Source organism: Vipera berus (genome assembly GCF_964194415.1).
Source record: "Vipera berus genome assembly, chromosome: 3".
NCBI classification, from domain to species: Eukaryota; Metazoa; Chordata; class Lepidosauria; order Squamata; family Viperidae; genus Vipera; species Vipera berus.
The window spans coordinates 10,599,220-10,621,136 of NC_138204.1; the positions used below are offsets into that span (position 1 = coordinate 10,599,220).

General features: G+C 40.4%; 1 protein-coding gene across 1 annotated transcript in view; it reads left to right on the forward strand.

Annotated features, from left to right (window-relative positions):
• Positions 1-1,936: 1,936 nt before the first annotated feature.
• HRH3 (histamine receptor H3) overlaps positions 1,937-21,917 on the forward strand; it is a gene marked incomplete at both ends in the record, with an annotated part of 28,945 nt that continues 8,964 nt past the window's right edge. The window contains one exon of the mRNA XM_081322845.1: positions 1,937-2,183. Coding sequence (XP_081178971.1) covers positions 1,937-2,183 — 247 coding nt within the window. The remainder of the gene's footprint in view (positions 2,184-21,917) is intronic.

The following is a 21,917-nucleotide window of genomic DNA, read 5'->3' on the forward strand; positions in this document are numbered from 1 at the left end:
CAGAATAGAAAAGAAAATAAATTTCTGGCAGGCCTTGGGGTTTGCAACATTTTAAAGGAATTCATCTTGACATTATGTTTAATGTAGATGTTTTTGTAGTATGTGCGACACACAAACACCCACACACTTGGTTTCTATTTTTGTAATTTATTCTTTCTCTTTTTAAATTACTTGCTAAATAAATATATTTTACAGTTTTCTGGGTAGATTGTTACTGCAATCTATTAGTAGTCCAGACTTTTTTCAGCCCAGATGTGGTAGGCCTAATTCTTTAATTCTAATTTCAGGATACAGTAAAGTAGAAAACAAATCCCTGTCTATTTTCTCCACCTATGTATAATCTTATACACACTTAATCCTGATTATTGAATTCATACAGTTTCCGGTTTTGCAAAACTCATTAAACTATAACTTAATCAAATGGCCCAGGTCCAAAAATACATTACACACGTGTATGATAACCACTATCCAAACTTAGCATGTTGTAGGAATGAATCTGCTGCTTCTTTACCTGGTGTGATTAAACACGCAATGCCCTTTGGATACTATAGGTGCTATATATAATTCGAATGGCTGAGACTTCATGAGGTTTGAACAGTGAACACTCATAAGTGCATTTCCTGACAGAACAATTAATCAGTGGAACAACTTGCCTCTGCAAGTTGTGGGTGCTCCATCACTGAAGGTTTTCAAGAAGAGACTGGACAATCATTTGTCATGAAATGGCACAGAGTTTCCTGCGTGAGCAGGGGGTTGGACTAGAAGATCTCAAAGGTCCCTTCCATCTCTGTTCTTCTGTTATTCCCACACATAAGCAGACTCTATTGACACAAATTACTGTCTGAGGTCATGAAAAGAGACATTGGCACAGTGGTTAATGTTACTTCTTTTAAGTTCCTTGTGGCTAAGCATATAATCACACCAAGGCTGTTAAATTGCTTATGGCTCATTTGACTATCTGTAGGGTTTCATTCGGGAGCTGATATTAAGCATTCACAGTCCTGAATGAGATTACAAGATCTTATTTCCTCTAATCAGTTTTTTTTTCTTTTCCTGCGTGGGCTTCTTGATCAATTCATCAACCTTATCCCAAAGCAAACAGACCAATCCCACTGGTTGACTTGCTCCTGCTGCCTGCTTGAAGCTCGATGGGAGACGTCTGAAAGGCAGAAATAAGGGAGCAGATGGGAAGAGAGAGGAGCAGTGGCTGGCTCCGAGAGGCCAATGACTGCTCAACCTGACACTGTGCACAGGAGTCCGAAATCACAGCCTCTTTGATTCCCAGCAATTATTTGTCAGCCTGGGCTGAGAAGCAACTTGGCTCCACCCTTTGAGAAAACTCTTCGTTTTGGCCCGGAGTCAGTCACTTCCGACGCTGAGCAAAGCAGCTGCTGCAAACAGTAGAATCAGCCCCCACTCACACCCCTCCGCTTCCTTTCCTCCCCTCCTGCCGTTCCCTCTTTTTTCCCCTGTCAGGAGAAGAAGTGGGAGGAAGGAGGGAAGGAAAAGCTGAGTTTCAGGAGAGAGAGAGAAAAAACAACAACCCTACAGTCTCACCGGGAGAAAGAATCGGAAAGCGACAGAAAGAAGAAAAAGAAAAAAACAACAAACCTTATTGTTATCATCATGATCCTTGTTATTATGATTTCGCTGAGAACTTGAGAAAGAACACCGGCCGCTGAAGATCGATGCTGCCTTATACTTGGAAAGAAGAACTGGCTGAGGGCGCAATGCCGAAGCGGCTGTCTCGGACTCCCTCCGTCCGTGAGGGGCAAGTCCCGCTCAGTGTCCCTTGGAGTTGGCCGGCTCTAATAAATTGAATAAATTGAAATAATATATAGCCAAACAGTGCCCCCCCCCCCGTTCCTCGCTGGAGAGATGGCGCCGCGACTTCACCCGGGCGTTTGAGCCGAAGAAGCGCAGGGTGGGTGCTGAAATGGACAGCTCCCCGGGCGCCCTTGCTCGGAACGGTTCGCACAGTTTCGAGGATGCGCACGGAGAGGATCTCTCCGGCCAGTTTTCCACCACTTGGACCATCGCCTTGGCGGTGCTGATGGCTTTGCTGATCGTGGCCACGGTGGTGGGCAACGCACTGGTGATGCTGGCCTTTGTGGTGGACTCCAGCTTGAGGACGCAGAACAATTACTTCCTCCTGAACCTGGCCATCTCCGATTTCCTAGTAGGTAAAGTACCTCACCTGGTTTCAGCTTCTCTTCACCCAGAGATCATGATCAGACTAAAGCATTTTGGACTCGGGGGGGGGGGGTTTCACTGGGTTGGGTGCCCTCCAGTTTTAACATAGAAGCTATGGTGTAAGATGTATCATCTGTTCCGCCACCATTCTGAGCTTTGTAATAGGTTTGTTAGGATTTGTTTGTTAGGATTTCCCCCCCCCCCCCGATTCACCTCCTGACTGGGTCATCATTCTGATATCTCTGGGGCTGGCTCCAAAACCCATCCATATTTGTACCACGGTCCATCTTTAAAACAGAATATTTGCAGCTCGGGATTGAAATGAGGGGTCCTCGATGCTCTCCGAGCTTGGATGTTTTCTTGCAGACTTTTCATTCCCCAAACACTGATGATGTTACCTAGTTTGAGTAATGAAATGTCTGAATAACAGAATAACAGAGTTGGAAGGGATCTTGGAGATCTTCTAATCCAACCCCCTGCTCAAGGAGGAAATCCTTCGATTTTGGACAGAGAAGCACTGGTCCGCTTTCCCATTGACCTTAGAACTGGAGCCTAAGACAGTAAAACACCTTCAGCCGATGAGTTCATGCTGCTGACATGAAGGTATAATTGGAAATATCATAATAACAAGAGTTGCAAGGGACCTTGGATGCCTTCTAATCCAACCGTCTGCTGAGGCAGGAGACCCTATAACCATTTCAGACAAATGGTTATCTCTTCTTAAAAACCTTCAGTGTTGGAGCACCCACAACTTCTGAAGGTAAATCATTCCACTGATTAATTGCTCTAATTGTCAGGAATTTTCTCTTTAGTCCCAAGTTGCTTCTCTCCTTGATTAGTCTGCAAGACAACAAGCAAGCTCAGAGAGAACCAAGGACCCCCTCATTGTTGCTATCTTGCTATGCTCTTGCCTAAGCATGTGAAATTCATGAAGAAATTCATGAAGAATTTCATGAAAACTGGCCAGCAGCCTGTCATTCATAACACATTTAACTATGTTCTGCAAATGATTTCTCTGGAGACACTCAACCGGAAGACGAAAGGAAGAAATCTTTCAACATTTTTTGCACTCTAAATATTAATAGATTATTTGTTAGACTTACAGCAGTTCTTTGCTCCTGAAACAAGGCAGTTCGCATAATACCGTTTCCTCCAATTTTTCCTCTTGAGAGATAGAATGGGCTGAACTGGCCCAGAGTTATTTGAGTATAATTGGTCTTGTAATCCAGTGATCCCTACATCACAGTCTTTGTTAAAATGGTGAGAGGCTGCAGATGTATTTTTTTGCAGCATCTTTAAAAAGTACAGATTTGGGAAGTTGAAAACGTCAGGTTATAATCCATTAATATTTATGTAATAATATTTATTTTTACTTATGTATTAAATTTATATGCTGTCCATCTCCCCGAAAAGGCGACTCTGGTCAGCTTAAAATGATAGGCTTAAATCTTAAGAAATAAGCACAGCTGCTCATACATATTTATTTATTTATTTTTTATTTATTTATTTATTTATTTATTTATTTATTTATTTATTTATTTATTTACTTATTTACTTATTTATTTATTTATTTTAATCCCATTTATATCCCGCCCTTCTCCGAAGACTCAGGGCGGCTTACAATCTAAGCACAAATCAAATGTGCTTAGCAATAGAGCGATAAAAATCCTGCCTGCCATGTAAAATATTTTTAAAGCATTAATGATGTTGGAGACTTCCCAAACTTGGGCTGGAGTAGAAAACCTCTAACGCTTCTTTCCAACCCTGTGATTCAGAGATGTCAATGGGTGGTAAACTACAGCTTTCATCAGCCCAAATCCAATTTGGCTACTGGCTATGCTGGCTAGGTTTAGAATTTCTATCCAAATACACTTGGATGACATCAAATTGAGAAAGTGTATGCTGGGTTGTTTTTTTTAATCCAATCAAACCACAAAATCACCCTTCCCCCCCCCATAACCTCTGGGCAGAAGTTAGACTTACAACTACTTGAATGTAGCTGGGCATTTTTCTTTACTCAGGGAGCAGTGCTATCTTAAAAAGTTACTTTTTGATCACTTCACAGCCAGGTTCAACTTCATTGTTTAAATGTAAAGTAATGCACTGCCTGGGGCACAAAATCCTAAATGGGTTGACTTAAAAAGCAAGTCCTTATACTGAAAGAACTCATTTTCAAACTATAGCAGGCCTACTTAAATCCAGAGTTCTTAATTCTGTTCCACTGCAAGTGGGCACTTTCCAGCACAGGAAAGACACGTTCGGTTTATATGGAGCTGAAAAATTGGAACAAACCTAAAGACAGAGATGGGATGTATGAATTGGGCTTGTTGAATCCATGCCACAAGATATGCTTTTTCACAACTCCAGCCAGAAATATGCTCTTATTTCATTTTCTTTACTGCTTTTTATACAATTGTAGAACATAAGGGTTGGAAATGACATTAGAGACGATCTAACCACCTACGCAGTACAGAAATCCACTATAACAGCGTTCCTGAGGAATGGCCAGCTAGCCTTTATTTAAACTCTTTCAGCGAAGAAGAGTCTATTACCTACTGATAAAGTTAATTCCATTGTTTTTATTAGGATTTTTCCCCTTGATATCCAATTAAAATCTATTTTTCCTGTAATATAACTTCTATCTCCTAAACAGAACAAGTCTAAACAAGTCTCCCTCATGTTATATGAGGTCGCCATTCAAATACATGAAGACCGCATTGTGTCTCTTTCACAGTCCCTTCCTCTCCAGAAAAACGTACCCAATAGCTCCAACCGTTTTTCATAAATTCACCTCTCCAAGCTTCTAAATCATCTGGTTGCTTCTCTTTGGGCATTTTTCTCAATGTCTTTCTCCAAATATGGTGCCAGGTGTGGACTGACCGATGAAAAATAGGGAGGAAAATGATCTTGGTATTATGTTTCTGTCAATGCGGCACAGGACTACCTTCCCTGCATTTGAATCACGCCGTTAGCTCATTTTCAATTCATCAGCCACCAAAATATTCAAATCTTTTTCACAAGTAGGGTCTCCACCCCTCCCACCCCCCCACCCTGCTATTCCCAATTCTATGCTCATTGAATCGATTTTTCCTACCCAATGTAGGATTATTTTTTTCATTCTTTGCTGACATTCATCTTCATTTCTGCTTATTATTGCAACTTGCAACCAAGGTAGATGGGCAGTTAAGAAATATGATTGATAGATAGATAAATAATAAATAAATAAATAAATAAATAAATAAATAAATAAATAATGTTATCGAGAGCCCTTTGAGTTTTGAAGCTGTCCTTTAATGTGTCACTTATCTCCTTTATATTGTTTCATCTACAGATTTAGTATTTTCTAATCTTTCCTCCAACTCATGGGTCAATATTTTGAAAGGCACAGGGTTAGGATTAGGTTGTATTCACATACCTTGCCTAACTATATCTATTCGACAACAATAGTGGTGTGTTGCACACATGGTGTTTAATTTGGTTGAAGTTTAAAATTTCTTTTTTTATTAGTTTATTAATTTTCTATTATTACAATTCATTAGTGACCTTAGAGTCCTAGTGAACGATCACTTGACTATGAGCCAGCAGTGTGCAGCAGCAGCAGCCAAAAAAGCGAATACAATCCTGGGTTGTATAAACTGAGGCACAGAATCAACATCACAGAATGTATTAGTACCGCTTTATAAAACCCTAGTAAGACCACACCTGGAAACTGCAGCCAATTTTGGTTACCATATCACAAAAAAGATGTCGAGACTTTGGAAAAAAATTCAGAGAAAAACAACTAAGATGATCCAAGGCCTGGAGACTAAAACATACGAAGAATGGCTGCAGGACTAGTCTAAACAAAGGAAGAAATAGGGGAGACATGATAGCAGTGTTCCAGTATTTGAGGGGCTGCCACAGAGAAGAGGGGGGTCATGTTATTCACCAGAGTACCAGAGGGAAGGACAAGAAACAATGGTTGGAAACTGATCAAAGAGAGAAGCAACCTAGAATTAAGGAGAAACTTCCTCACAGTGAGGACAATTAACCAGTGCAACAGCTTGCCTCTGGAAATTGTGGGTGCTCCATCACTCGAGGTTTTTAAGAAGAGACTAGACAGTCACATGTCTGAAATGGTATAGGTTCTCCTGCATGAGAGGGGGCTTGACTTGAAGACCTCCAAGGTCCCTTCCAACTCTCTTATTCTATTCTATTCTATTCTATTCTATTCTATTCTATTCTATTCTATTCTATTCTATTCTATTCTATTCTATTCTATTCTATTCTATTCTATTCTATTCTCTATAAAGACTCTATTCTATTCTATTCTATTCTATTCCATTCCATTCCATTCCATTCCATTATATTCTATATTCTATATTCCATTCCATTCCATTCCATTTTCTATTCTATTCTATTCTATTCTATTCTATTCTATTCTATTCTATTCTATTCTATTCTATTCTATTCTATTCTATTCTATTCTATTCTATTCTATTCTATTCTATTCTCTATAAACTCTATTCTATTCTATTCTATTCTCTATAAAGATTCTATTCTATTCTATTCTATTCCATTCCATTCCATTCCATTATATTCTATATTCTATATTCCATTTTCTATTCTATTCTATTATTCTATTCTATTCTATTCTATTCTCTATAAAGATTCTATTCTATTCTATTCTATTCTATTCTATTCTATTCCATTCCATTCCATTCCATTCCATTCCATTCCATTCCATTCCATTATATTCTATATTCTATATTCTATATTCCATTTTCTATTCTATTCTATTCTATTATTCTATTCTATTCTATTCTATTCTATTCTATTCTATTCTATTCTATTCTATTCTATTCTATTCTATTCTATTCTATTCTATTCTATTCTATTCTATTCTATTCTATTCCTTAATGAACAATGTGTTGTCTGGGTTGATTTGTTTTGCTTAGTAATACATACAGGTTAAGTTCTTACTCTCTATCCCATTTTCCCAGCGATTGGTAAAATAAGTTCCACATTTGAAAATATTCCGTGTCTTCTTTTTCTTTGATTCTCAATGTGAGTCTATCCATTTCAGCACAATCCACTATTTTCTTGATTATCTCTTCCTCCAGTAGTGGTTTTTTTTCATTTTTTCCAGTGCTGAGCAAATACAATCCTTGCTGCTGTTAATACCTGTAATGCTAAGTATACACTTTGTTTACCTTTTTCCCCCGGAATTACACTTAATAAAAACAGTTCTGAGTTTTTTTAATTTATTTAATGTTTCTTACTATTTGGCTTAAGATGTAGGCTGAAGATGCTGCACCCTCCATTCTGCTTAATTAGTTTATAGTTCTGTGGTTTGAGCATGCCATATGAATGCAGCCATAGGACGGAGGGGTGTTTTTTTCAGCCTTTGAGATCAACCCCAACATATATCCATGAGGTTACACCATTCTTAGTGTTTACCAGGCCTGGAGGCAAGATTGCTCCATTCTTTCTGAAAATGGTACGTTTTCAAGCTGTATATGAAAAAATGCTAAATATTGTTTCCCTTGATGGATGCCCAGTTACCACTCAGTTAGCCATGCTTTCCTTAGATATTCAGAGTAGTCAAGAGTTAATGAACATTTTGGCTATGAACTGGATTTCTCACACACTGGATTTCTTATGCTGTGGATAACACATCACGCAACTCATTCCTGGGATGACTTCCTGTCCTTCAAGACACAAATGTTCTACATCCGTGGTGGTGAACCTATGACACGCGTGCCACAGATGGCACACAGAGCCCTCTCTGTGGGCACGCGTGCCATCACCCCAGTCCTAGGCTTAGCTGTGTTTTATAAAATCTTTTCGCTTTAGGCCTCCGCCACCGTGTGCAAAAAAAAAAAGGTTCAGTCAATCAATTTCAACTTCTCATGGGAAAAAAAAATCTTGCAAAGTTGGAATTGATTGATTGAACTTTTTAGTCCCATCTGGTTTGCTGTTACCACGGCAGCCATGCCCACCCAATGCACCACACCCACCTGGCACCCAACAATACATGAGTGGGTTTTGGGTTGCAGTTTGGGCAGTCAGTCTCTAAAAGGTTCGCCATCACTGTTCTATGTTCTTCATCCTTTCTCTGCCATAAAAATTAAAAAAACACACCCTTCCATCGATGAAACAACCATGTTCATTGTTGCTTGACCCAAAAATGTCTTCTATTACTTCATGAAGGTTGAAGAACTCATGGGAACATCTTGTACTATCAAGCCGAGATCCATTTGGCCGATGACAGTTTTGTAGTGTGAAACATCTGAAAAATAGAATGTCATTTTTGACAGTCTCTCAGGATGGAAGCAGACAGGAGGATTAAATGAAATAGTTGTCGTTGCAAATTTCTTTTTTTAATGCCAGACTGGAACAATATTATGCAAGAATATGAATACTAAAAGGGTGCAAAGCTGACAGGGGGGCTGGCCAACTTATTTAGAAACATAAGGGGGCCTACAAGCTGATCTTTCAGGAATGATAAGCCTTATAAGGTAACATTTTAATCACCCTGAAATTAACAATGTTAATAGCAAGATAATAAATAGCAAGGATTATGCTACTTTGTAGCAGTAATTCACTTTTATTTTGGGCTAATATAATTCTGTGAGAGACTGATTCCAGAAATTTCAATGATTAGATTCTTTTCAGCCTGACATGTAGATTTTGGCATTATATAATATACTTTTCCATATAATTCCTGCATATATAATAATAATAATAATAATAATAATAATAATAATAATAATAATAATAATAATAATAATAATAATAATAATAATAATGATGATGTTGGAAGGGACCTTGGAGGTCATCTAGTCCAACCCCCTGCTCAGGCAGGAAACCCTATACCATTTCAGGCAAATGGCTGTCCAGTCTCTTCTTAAAAACCTCCAGTGTTGGAGCATTCACCACCTCTGGAGGCAGGTTGTTCCACTGGTTAATTGTTCTAACTGTCAGGAAGTTTCTCCTTAGTTCTAGGTTGCTTCTCGCCTTGACTAGTTTCCATCCGTTGCTTCTTGTCCTGCTTTCAGGTGCTTTGGAGAATAGCTTGACTCCCTCTTCTTTGTGGCAGCCCCTGAGATATTGGAACACTGCTATCATGTCACCCCTCACCCTTCTCTTCATTAAACTACACATATAAAAGATTGTTATCAGTGAAAGGGTTGTTAGATGACTGCCTAAAAGGTATATAATTGGTTTTTGCTGTACAGGTAACTTGCATGGATCTCGTTAGAAATTAAGGAATCAAAGTGTCATAAAATATTCTCTATTTTCAGAGGTCCCTAACCTTTTGAGCAACTGGGACCAGTTTCAGAGAGTGCATGGTTTTTCATGTGTTGCCTGTATCCCGCAGATGGGGCTTTGCTTGTTTGTGTGGACCGGTTGCTGGCATGTCGTGGCCGGTACCGGTCCAAGGACCGGGGGTTGGGGACCCCTGCTCTACTTCAAATCTAAAAATTAAGAAAATAAGGACCACTGCTAGGAAAGCACCCTTCAGAATTGTCCCAGAATAGAGCCCATAATTAAAAATGCTGTAATTTTTTTAAAAAATTTCCTTCTTTTGCCTTCAAATACATAAGAATGGTCATGTTAGAGTTCTGATGAGGAATGGGTATGTATGGAGCAACTGATTGTTTCGGCATCCTCATCCTACTTCTGTGAATAGAAAGCTATAAAAATATTGTCGGGGGCAAGACGTCAGGAGCCAGGATAGAGTTCCAAAGCACTATGAATTTATTTTGTGCAACCTACGCATAGAATCTGATCTAGTACTGGTCAAGGCTGATTAGTCCTATTAAGAGTCAACAGATTTCAAGGGGAAACTGGACTTAGGTCTCTTTCAGGGATCTGGGGACTCCCAACTTATGATGTGTTTGACCCCACCTTTGGGCTCAGCCTCGTCATCTCCTACATATATTTTGATATTGGATAAAATCAGCCAGTTTTAATCAAGAATTTGACTGTTCCAACCTTCTTATCTTTCTGCTGTAGTCTCCAAGAAGTCCTCCCTGACTAAAGCTTGAGAGCACAGGTGGTCCTCAGCTTAAGTCCTCAGTTTATTTAGCAGCCATTCGAAGTGACAACATCGCTGAAAAAAGTGGCTTATGATTGTTTCTCATGGTCACAGCCACTGCAGCCTCCCCGTGGTCACATGATCAAAATTTGGATGCTTGTCAACTGGTTCATCTTTAGGACCGTTGCAGTGTCCCCAGGGGTCATGTGATCCCCTTTTGCAACCTTCTGACGAGCAAAGTCAATGGGGAAGCCGGGTTCACTTAACAACCGTCTCACTATCTTCACAACTGCGGCAATTCATTGAACAACTGCAGCAAGGGAGGTCGCAAAATGGGGCAAAATTCACTTAACAAATGTCTCACTTAGCAAAAGAAATGTTGGGCTTGGTTGTAGTCGTGAGTGGGAAGGTTACCTGTAATGAAGCTGAGGCATTTGAAGAATATGAGTAATTGTTTCTTGAAACACATCCTTTTCTAAACCTTTCCCTTTGAACCCTTGGTGATATTGGAAACATCTCGTCCATTTTAAGTTGTTGGAAGAATGGATTCCCAGATACCCTTTTCCAGATGATGACTAATGGGTTAGTCAATTCCCATTAACACCCAGCCATCTGGAAATATATCTGTGAGCTTAGCAAAATTCAAATTCCACCTTTCATGTACAAACTTAGGGTAGCCTACATAGCATTCCCTTATTCCATTTTTCCCCACAGGAACATCCTTGTGGATATGGTTAGACTAAGAGAGAGGGACTGGTCTGGAGGATAGCTAGTACTGAAATACAACTTGGGTCTTCCTGCCGCTAGTCAAATACTTTCATGGCTGCACTCCATTGGCTCTTGGGCTGAGGAGTTAGTTTCTGTGTTGGAAAGGGGGACCAGAATGCCAGTCTTCCTACTTTGAATAACAACAACAACAACAACAACAACAATAAGAATAAACTTGGAAGGGACCTTGGAGGTCTTCTAGTCCAACCCCCTGCTCAGGCAGGAAACCTTATACCATTTCACATGGTGATCACATGAACCCCGGGGCACTGCAACTGTCATAAATGAGAGTCAGTTGCCAAGCGTCCGAATAACAACAATAACAACAAGTTGGAAGGGACCTTGGAGGTCATCTAGTCCAACCCCCTGCTCAGTCAAGAAACCCTACACCATTTCAGACAAGTGGCTGTCCAGTCTCTTCTTAAAAACTTCCAGTGTTGGAGCATTCACCGCTTCTGGAGGCAGGTTGTTCCACTGGTTAATTGTTCTAACTGTCAGGAAGTTTCTCCTTAGTTCTAGGTTGCTTCTCTCCTTGATTGGTTTCCATCCTTTGCTTCTTGTCCTGCTTTCAGGCGCTTTGGAGAATAGCTTGACTCCCTCTTCTTTGTGGCAGCCCCTGAGATATTGGAAGGCTGCTATCATGTCACCCCTAGTCCTTCTTTTCACTAGACTACACATTCCCAATTCCACCAACCGTTCCTTATATGTTTTAGCCTCCAGTCCCCTGATCATCTTTGTTGCTCTTCTCTGCCCTCTTTCTAGAGTCTCAACGTCTTTTTTACATCGTGGTGACCAAAACTGGATGCAGTATTCAAAGTGTGGCCTTACCAAGGCGTTGTAAAGTGGTATTAATACTTCACGTGATCTTGATTCTATCCCTCTGTTAATGCAGCCTAGCACTGTGTTGGCTTCTAGTCTAGCACCATCGCTCTAATAGAAGAGAATATCCATAGCTCAGGGTTGAATCCCTGATGCTCTCTGAGCTTGGTTGTTTGTTTGCAGATGTTTCATTACCCAGCTAGGTAACATCATCAGTGGCAGTAACGTAACATCAATTAGCTGAAGAAATTAAGGATCTCATTCCTGATACCGGGACATCTATACTAATGAAATAATCTTATCTGTGCGCTCCCACAGGGAGGGCCTGTGCGCTCCCACAGGGAGGGTCTTCTCAGGGTGCCGCCGGTAAAAGACTGCCAGCGGGTAACACCCAGGGGGAGGGCCTTCTCTGTGGGTGCGCCTGCCCTTTGGAACCAGCTGCCCGTGGAGCCTAGGACTGCCCCCAACCTTCGTTAATTCCGCCGGGACCTGAAGACCTGGCTCTTTGAGCTTTCCGGCCCAGGCTGAGAGTTTTAATTGGGGTTTTTATATTTCTATTACAGGGACTGAGTTTAATCTTTTTTAATTGTTTTTTAATTTTTGTACTGATGTTTTAAATACCTGTAAACTGCCCTGAGTCCTATGGGAAAAGGGCGGTATATAAATCTAATAAAATCTAAAATCTAAAAAAATCTAAATCTAGGAATATGCACAAGTGAAAGTATTATTTACAAAACCAGTGTGGTGGCATCTCCTTACCTTTGTGTTCCTTTTTTTTCTACATGATACAATCTTGTTCTTTAATAATTCATTCAGATGATTTGCTTCACACGTCTTCAAAACTTTAAACAGCCTCTTTTGAAAAGTCCAAGAGCCAAGAAAGAAAACATTTGCTCTCTGGAATTGTCATTTTCATCCCTTCTTAATTTTTTAAAGCTTCAGGCAGGTTGTTTTTTAATCTCTCGTGACAAAATCTTGTCCAAATTCTTGTTCATGTTGTTTTCAGATCTACTCTGTTGCACATCTTTTTTGGTAACATCCTCTGGGAACAAACTGTTGCCAAGAAGACACGTTATTGATTAAAAGTCCTGATGCAGCTCCTCAAAAATATTTCAGAGTGCCACTATGTTTTCTCAGAAATAAAAAATACACTCATTCTTTAAAATTAATTTCAAAGTCTTAATGTCCAAAGTCCAACATGCCTTCTGATTGCATTTAGTTTCCTCGTTCTAGGGATGCAAACCCTGTTTCATGTAGGAGGTGGACAGCATACTGGATAAGACAGAATATAGAATAAAAATACATAAATATAAATATAAATATAAAACCAAAGGAACAAATACAGATTGGGCGAGACCAGGCTTAAAACAGCAACTGTGAGAGGGACCTTGGAGTCCTAGTGGACAATCATCTGACTATGAGCCAGCACTGTGCAGCAGCAACCAAAGAAGCTAATACAATCCTGGGTTGTATAAACAGAGGCATAGAATCAAGATCACTTGAAGTATTAGTACAGCTTTATAAAACCTTAGTAAGACCACACCTGGAATACTACAGCCAATTTTGATCACCATATTACAAAAAAGATGTTGAGAGTTTGGAAAAAATTCAGAGAAGAGCAACTAGGATGTTCCAAGGCCTGGAGACTAAAACATATGAAGAACGGCTGCGAGACTTGGGTTTGGCTAGTCTAAAGAGAAGAAGAAATAGGGGTGACAGGATAGCAGTGTTCCAGTATTTGAGGGGCTGCCACAAAGAAGAGGGCATCAGATTATTCACCAAATCACCACTATGCAAGACAAGAAGCAACGGATGGAAACTAATCAAGGAGAGAAGCAACCTGGAATTAAGGAGAAACTTCCTTACAGTGAGGACAATCAACCAGTGGAACAACAGCTTGCTTCCAGAAATCGTGGGCGGTCCATCACTGGAGGTTTTTAAGAAGGGACTGGACAGTCCTGCTTGAGCAGGGGGCTGGACTAGATGATCTCCAAGGTTCCTTCCAGCTCTATCCTATTCTATTCGGATACAGATAGTCCTCAACTTAAGATCATTTGTTTAGTGACCTTTGGAAGTTACAATGGCACTGGAAAAAACTAAATTATGCCCCTCACACCTCCCTGTGTTTACATGAACAAAATTCAGGTTGTTGGCAACCATGATGGTGGCAACAAATCAGAGCGATATGATTGCCTTTTCTAACCTTCCCAGGGGACTTCTGACAAGCGAAGTCAAAAAAAACACCTTTTACTGCATTCCTGGCATCCTTCTGAACCCTAATTAGTTTCTGCTTGTTCCCAAGCTGGGTTATCAGATTTCAGAACCCAATGGCTGATGCAGATGGATTTTTAATTTAAGAATACTCTCTCTGGTGTATGATAAATCTTGATATCTGGGATACATCTTTATTAGGGGAAATTTGTTATGTTCTTCACCTCTCTTTGCTCTTTTCAAATGGCATCAGCCTGGGGATTTGAAAGGTTGATGAAATCGAAATGCTGGCTCCCTTCCCAGTTATGGGGTCCTCAGTGCTCTCTGAGTTTGGCTGTTTTCTTGCAGATGTTTCATCGCCCAACAAGATAACCAAGCTCAGAGAGCACCGAGGACCCCACAATTCAACCATCAGTTATAAATATTATCTCCTATTGGTATCATTTCTCAGTGGAGAGGTAGCAATGCATCCAGAACCTGACATCTAATGCACTGGATAAGAGCCCCAGAGGCCTTGACCACAGTGGGGAGGGAATGTAGCCCTGCGGTCTGAGATATAACTCTTGCCTAGATGAGTTAGTTTTTGATTCCAGAGTTTCATGTAGCCTTGGGCTGGTGTTCACCATTTTGGCAGACTAAAGACTAAACAAAGGTGATAGATAATCATCATCATCATCATCCAAAAACTTTACAAAATACATCAAGAAATTGCAGCTTCCTGCAATAACTCCAGCAAAGTTACAAAAAAATGTGCTACTCAGAACATCTTACATTTTAAGGAGATACCTGGTTGATACCTAGGATGCTGGCAGCAACCCGTGTCAACCATTAGTGCCAGTCAATTTGAGTGTTCAGTTGACTGAGTTTCATGTTTTATAAATAAAAGTTTTATAATAATAATAATAATAATAATAATGATGATGATGATGATGATGATGATGATGATGATGATGATGATGATAATGATAATAATGTTGGAAGGGACCTTGGAAGTCATCTAGTCCAAACCCCCGCTCAAGCAGGAAACCCTATACCATTTCAGACAAATGGCTGTCCAGTCTCTTCTTAAAAAATTCCAGTGTTGGAGCATTCACCACTTCTGGAGGCAGGTTGTTCCATTGGTTAATTGTTCTGTCAGGAAGTTTCTCCTTAGTTCTAGGTTGCTTCTCTCCTTGACTAGTTTCCATCTGTTGCTTCTTGTCCTGCCTTCAGGCGCTTTGGAGAATAGCTTGACTCCCTCTTCTTTGGGGCAGCCCCTGAGATATTGGAACACTACTATCATGTCCCCCCTCGCCCTACTCTTCATTAAATTACACATATCCAATTCCAGCAACCGTTCCTTATATGTTTTAGCCTACAGTCCCCTAATCATCTTTGTTGCTCTTCTCTGTACTCTTTCTAGAGTCTCAACATCTTTTTTACATTGTGGTGGCCAAAACGAGAGGTAGATAGATGATAGAGATAGATAGATAGATAGATAGATAGATAGATAGATAGATAGATAGATAGATAGATAGATAGATAGATAGATAGATAGATAGATGATAGATAGATAATTACAAAGATAGATAGATAATTATAAAGATAGATAGATGATAGATAGATAGATAGATAGATATAGATAGATAATTATAAAGATAGATAGATAATTATAAAGATAGATAGATAGATAGATAGATAGATAGATAGATAGATAGATAGATAGAGATAATGATGATAGATATAATTATAAATAGATATAGATTATGATGATAATAGAGATAGATAGATAGATAGATAGATAGATAGATAGATAGATAGATAGATAGATAGATAGATAGATATAGATAGATTATAATGATGAGAGAGAGAGAGAGAGAGAGAGAGAAGATAGATGATAGATAGATAGGTGGTGTGATGGCCTAGTGGTAAAGCTGCCTGTCTCCCACTTGGAAGGTTGAGAGTTCAATCATAAGTAACAGCAGTTATTTCTCTTATAGGGCACAAAGAAAAATATCTGCTGCAAATTCCAGGGGTGTCAGGAAGGGCATCTGGCCCGTAAACGTTCAGCTCCATCCAGTCACCCCGACTCTACCCTGAATTAAGGGATTACAGGGTCATAAAAAGGAAGGATAGTTAGATAGAGAGATAAAGAAATAAAGATGATAAATGATAGAGAGAAAGAAATCCATCTCTGGTAATTGTCATTCCATACAACTCTGTTCCCATCTATGCTGACATCTCTTTTTCAGCCTTGGCTTGCATGCATTTCTATGTTGATGACTGTTTTTACTATTTCTAGTACCTGTTCATAGCCTTCCAGAAAAAAACCCGATTATGATCTTGCTTCAGCCACTTCAGAAAACCTCTACTGATTCCTCTATTCACATAGGGCTGCCTATCACTCAATACCTAATGCCTCAATGTTATCCTATTTTTTTTCTTACAATTGTTAGAAAGCAACAGACTCTAAACGGATTCAAAATAGAAATCAAAAGGGGGAAAAAAAGAAACACTCAGCTTTCACTGAGATATTTAATCTCTCTTTCCATTCATGTCAGCCATGAAATAAAGCCATAAATCTATCATGAAACCACCTCTCTTGCATAAAGGAAGCCTTTGGGCTATTTCGTAAAATTTCAACTCTTGCTGTTTGAATGGATGTGACTGGAGCAATTACAGCTTTTGTCATTAGGTACCTTAAGGAAAAAGACATTATTTCTTGAGAATTTTTTTTTAGTAACGTTAGCCATGATTTTCAAATGGCAATTCCATTGTTGTTGTTGTTGTTAGCTGCGAAGTCGTGTCCGACCCATCGCGACCCTATGGACAACATTCCTCCAGGCCTTTCTGTCCTCTACCATCTTCTGGAGTCCATTTAAGCTCACGCCTACTGCTTCAGTGACTCCATCCAGCCACCTCATTCTCTGTCGTCCCCTTCTTCTATTGCCCTCGATCTTTCCCAGCATTAGGCTTTTCTCCAGTGAGTCCTTCCTTCTCATTAGGTGGCCAAAGTATTTGAGTTTTAGCTTCAGGATCTGGCCTTCTAAAGAGCAGTCAGGATTGATCTCCTCTAGGACTGACCGGTTTGATCGCCTTGCAGTCCAAGGGACTCGCAGGAGTCTTCTCCAGCACCATAATTCAAAGGCCTCAATTCTTTGGCGCTCAGCCTTTCTTATGGTCCAACTTTCACTGCCATACATTGCAACTGGGAAGACCATAGCCTTGACTATACGCACTTTTGTTGACAGGGTGATGTCTCTGCTTTTTAGTGTGCTGTCTAGATTTGTCATGGCTTTCCTCCCCAGGAGCAAGCGTCTTTTAATTTCTTGGCTACAGTCCCCATCTGCAGTGATCTTGGAGCCCAGGAAAATAAAATCTGTCACTACCTCCATTTCTTCCCCATCTATTTGCCAGGAATTGAGAGAGCCAGATGCCATGATCTTGGTTTTCTTAATGTTAAGTTTCAACCCAAGTTTTGCACTCTCCTTCTTCACCCACAACAAGAGGCTCTTTAGTTCTTCTTCACTTTCTGCCATTAGAGTGGTATCATCTGCGTATCTTAGGTTGTTGATATTTCTTCCGGCAATCTTAATTCCAACTTTTGATTCATCTAGCCCTGCCTTTCTCATGATGTGCTCTGCATATAAGTTAAATAGGCAGGGCGACAGTATACAGCCTTGCCGGACTCCTTTCCCAATTTTGAACCAATCAGTGGTTCCATGTCCAGTTCTCACTGTTGCTTCTTGACCCGCATATAGGTTTCTCAAGAGACAAATAAGATGGTCTGGTACTCCCATCTCTTTAAGAACTTGCCACAGTTTGTTATGATCCACACAATCAAAGGCTTTAGCATAGTCAATGAAGCAGAAGTAGATGTTTTTCTGGAACTCCCTAGCTTTCTCCATGATCCAGCGTATGTTGCAATTCCATACTGGGCTTCAAAGGTTCAACGAATGGAGATATAGATGATCCTCAACTTATGACCACAACTGAGCCCAAAATTTCTCTTGTTAAAGCGAGACGGTTGTCATGTAAATCACTGCAGTCGTTAAGTTAGTAACACGGTTGTTAAGTGAATCTGGCTTTCCCATTGATTTTGCTTGTCAGAAAGTTGCAAAAGTTGATCACATGACCCCGGGACACTGCAACTGTCATAAATATGTGTCAGTTGCCAGGTGTCTGAATTTTATCATGTGATCATGGGGCTGCAATGGTCATAAGTGTGAAAAGCGGGTCATAAATCACTTTTTTCAGTGTCATCGTAACTTTGAACAGTCACTAAACTAATTGTTGTTAGTCGAGGACCACCTGTAATATGGCATCTTCTTGACTGGCAAATTACAACATTCCAGATGTTTTTTCATCACATGAAAGAGATGATGGAACTACACCAATTAGACCAGGGCTCCCCAAACGGGGCAATTTTAAGACTTGTGGACTTCAACTCCCAGAATTCTCAGCCAGCCAGGTCAGACCTGAGCTAGACCTTCAAAACAGGTGTTTTTCCAAACACAATGTCAGTAAGAACATGACTGGGAAACTATGGGAATCAATACAACTTTTCTGGGGTGATTGTTCCCAAAACGTATGCAGAACATTTTTTTGAAACTTTGAGCGCAACATTTCTGGTTATCCTTCTTTTTTTTTTTTGGTCTTGTTGGTTTAGTCAGTGGTAACTGCCTGGATTTGTTCCTGCAATTTGTTTCCAAGATTTTTTAGAAGAGGTTTGTCCTTGCCTTCATTTTTCCTGGTTTTTAAAAGCTCTAATGGCTCCAATTTTTGTGATATTTTCATGCCATTAACTTCAGTGAACTATCATATTGTATTGCATTCAAAATAGACAGTGATTGGTGTGTGTGTGTGTGTGTGTTTGTGTGTGTATATATTATGGGGTAGGTATAAATGCAAGTAGAAAAATAGGGACCACTACGGTGGGAAGGTAACAGCGTTCCGTGTGCCTTTGGCGTCTAGTCGTGCCGGCCACATGACCACGGAGACGTCCTCGGACAAGCGCTGGCTCTTCGGCTTTGAAACGGAGATGAGCACCAGCCCCTAGAGTCGGAAACGAGTAGCATGCATGTGTGGGGGAACCTTTACCTTTACCTTATATATATATGTATGTATGTAGCATGTGTATACATGGGACGCGGTGGCTCAGTGGGTTAGGACCTGAGCTTGTCAATCAGATGGTCGGCAGTTTGGCGGGTCGAATCCCGAGTGCCGCATAACAGAGTGAGCGCCTGTTACTCGTACCAGCTTCTGCCAACCTAGCAGTTCAAAAGCACGTAAAAATGCAAGTAGAAAAATAGGGACCACTACGGTGGGAAGGTAACAGCACTCCGTGAGCCTTTTGTGTCTAGTCATGCCGGCCACATGACCACGGAGACGTCCTCGGACAAGCGCTGGCTCTTCGGCTTTGAAACGGAGATGAGCACCGGCTCCTAGAGTCGGAAACGACTAGCATGCATGTGCGGGGGAACCTTTACCTTTTAAGCATGTGTATATGTGTGTTATGTAAGGGTAGGGGTAGATATATACTTTCTTTTGAAAGCAGGCCACAGAATTTCATTTTTAATGTGGGCCAGTGTGATAGTTGTTGTTGTTGTTAGCTGCGAAGTTGTGTCCGACCCATCGCGACCCTATGGACAACGTTCCTCCAGGCCTTCCTGTCCTCTACCATCTTCTGGAGTCCATTTAAGCTCACACCTACTGCTTCAGTGACTCCATCCAGCCACCTCATTCTCTGTAGTCTCCTTCTTCTCTTGCCTTCAACCTTTCCCAGCATTAGGCTCTTCTCCAGTGACTCCTTCCTTCTCATTAGGTGGCCAAAGTATTTGAGTTTCAGCTTCAGGATCTGGCCTTCTAAAGAGCAGACAGGGTTGATCTCCTCTAGGACTGACCGGTTTGATCGCCTTGCAGTCCAAGGGACTCGCAGGAGTCTTCTCCAGCACCATAGTTCAAAGGCCTCAATTCTTTGGCACTCAGCCTTTTTTATGGTCCAACTTTCACTGCCGTACATTGCAACTGGGAAGACCATAGCCTTGACTATACGCACTTTTGTTGACAGGGTGATGTCTCTGCTTTTTAGTGTGCTGTCTAGTTTTTCCATGGTTTTCCTCCCGAGGAGCAAGCGTCTTTTAATTTCTTGGCTGCAGTCCCCATCTGCGGTGATCTTGGAGCCCAGGAAAATAAAATCTGTCACTACCTCCATTTCTTCCCCATCTATTTGCCAGGAATTGAGGGGGCTGGATGCCATGATCTTGGTTGTTTGTGTGTGTGTGTGTGTGTGTGTGATAGTAAAAAAATGAAAATAAATGTTATCTTTATCTTATCTTAATGTAGATTGGTATGTATGTGTTTTTAGGCAAAACTGAACAGAGTCTATGCGTAACATAGTAACACATTGTTACAGGAAACTTTTGGTCTAATTGGGGCCAAGTATTCCAAAGATCAGAGGACAGTAGAAGCAGAGGTGAAATTTACTTGATACAACGTAAGCATGATAAATATAAATTTTAAAAAAAATGAAATGCTATAATCCCAATAGTACATCGCCCAGCAGTAAAAAAATAAAATAATAATTTTCTTAAAAATACATCTGGCTGCAAACAATTCTAAGTACCAAGACCCATTTCTGAGTAAGCAACTACAGCACTATTACTAATGGAACATTGGGGAACCTTTATTATTTTTTGCATTATGTTTAATGGACTCAACAAATAGTACTGGCTGCCTTGCCACTATTAAATAAAATGTAAAATTTTGAAAACCGGTGAAGCACTCTGAATAGCAAAAACATTCACTTAAATTAAATTCAACCTTCATATTGAAACAGCAGAGTTTCCTATAGATGAGCCATTATCTATCAAATGATATGAAACTCATAAAATAACTGCGGGAAGCTAAAAGCTAACGGTGAGATTGAAAGATAAAGGCGCAGTAATATGTGAAGTATTTTCTGACTTTAGGCTTACTTTAAAAGTTGCTTCATTTTTATCTCCGTATTTCCACAAAAATAAAGCCCTGTAAATGGCCAAAGGAACTTTAACGGAGGACCATGTTTGGGATATTAGTATTTTTAAAAACAGAATAACAGAGTTATTCAGAGTTATCTTCTAGTCCAACCCCTTGCTCAAGAGGAGAGCTTAAACCAGGGGTAGGCAACCTTGGCTCTTTTATGACTCGTGGACTTCAACTGAGGACCCAGATTGTTGGGGGCAATAAGCTGACTTTGTAATAATGCCGCTTGGGGGGGGGGGGCGAAAGCCCTAATAAGCAGGCATATACATAGAATGAAGGCTATTGCTAAGCACATTGGTTTGTGCTTAAATTGTAAGCCGCCCTGAGTCTTCGGAGAAGGGCGGGATATAAATGGGATTAAAATAAAAATGAGATTAAAATAATAATAAAAAAACCCTCCCAGAATTCCTGAGCCAGCATGGCTCAGCTTTGAAACTTCTCTCTTTCCCCTCAGCATGGCTGGCTCAGGAATTCTGGGAGTTGAAGTCCATGAGTCATAAAAGAGCCAAGGTTGCCTACCCCTGGCTTATACCATTGCAGGTAAAAGGTTGTCCAATCTCTTCTTAAAAACTTCCATTGATGGAGCACCCACACCTTCTGGACGTAAGCTGATCCACTGATTTAATTGTTCTCACAGTCAGGGAAGTTCTAGGTTGGATGGCTCCCTTCTTGATAAGTTTCCATCCATTATGTCTTGTCTTGACTTCTGGTGTTTTGGAGAATAGGTTAACCCCATGGCTGGCTGGGGAATTCTGGGAGTTGAAGTCCACAGGTCTTAAAGTTAGCAAGGCCGGACACCCCTGCTTTAACCTGAAGGAGAAAAGACTAAAGAAATACAGGATAGCTGTCTCTGAGTATCTGAAGAACCATTTTCCGGAGCTATTCGGGAAGACAAGATAAG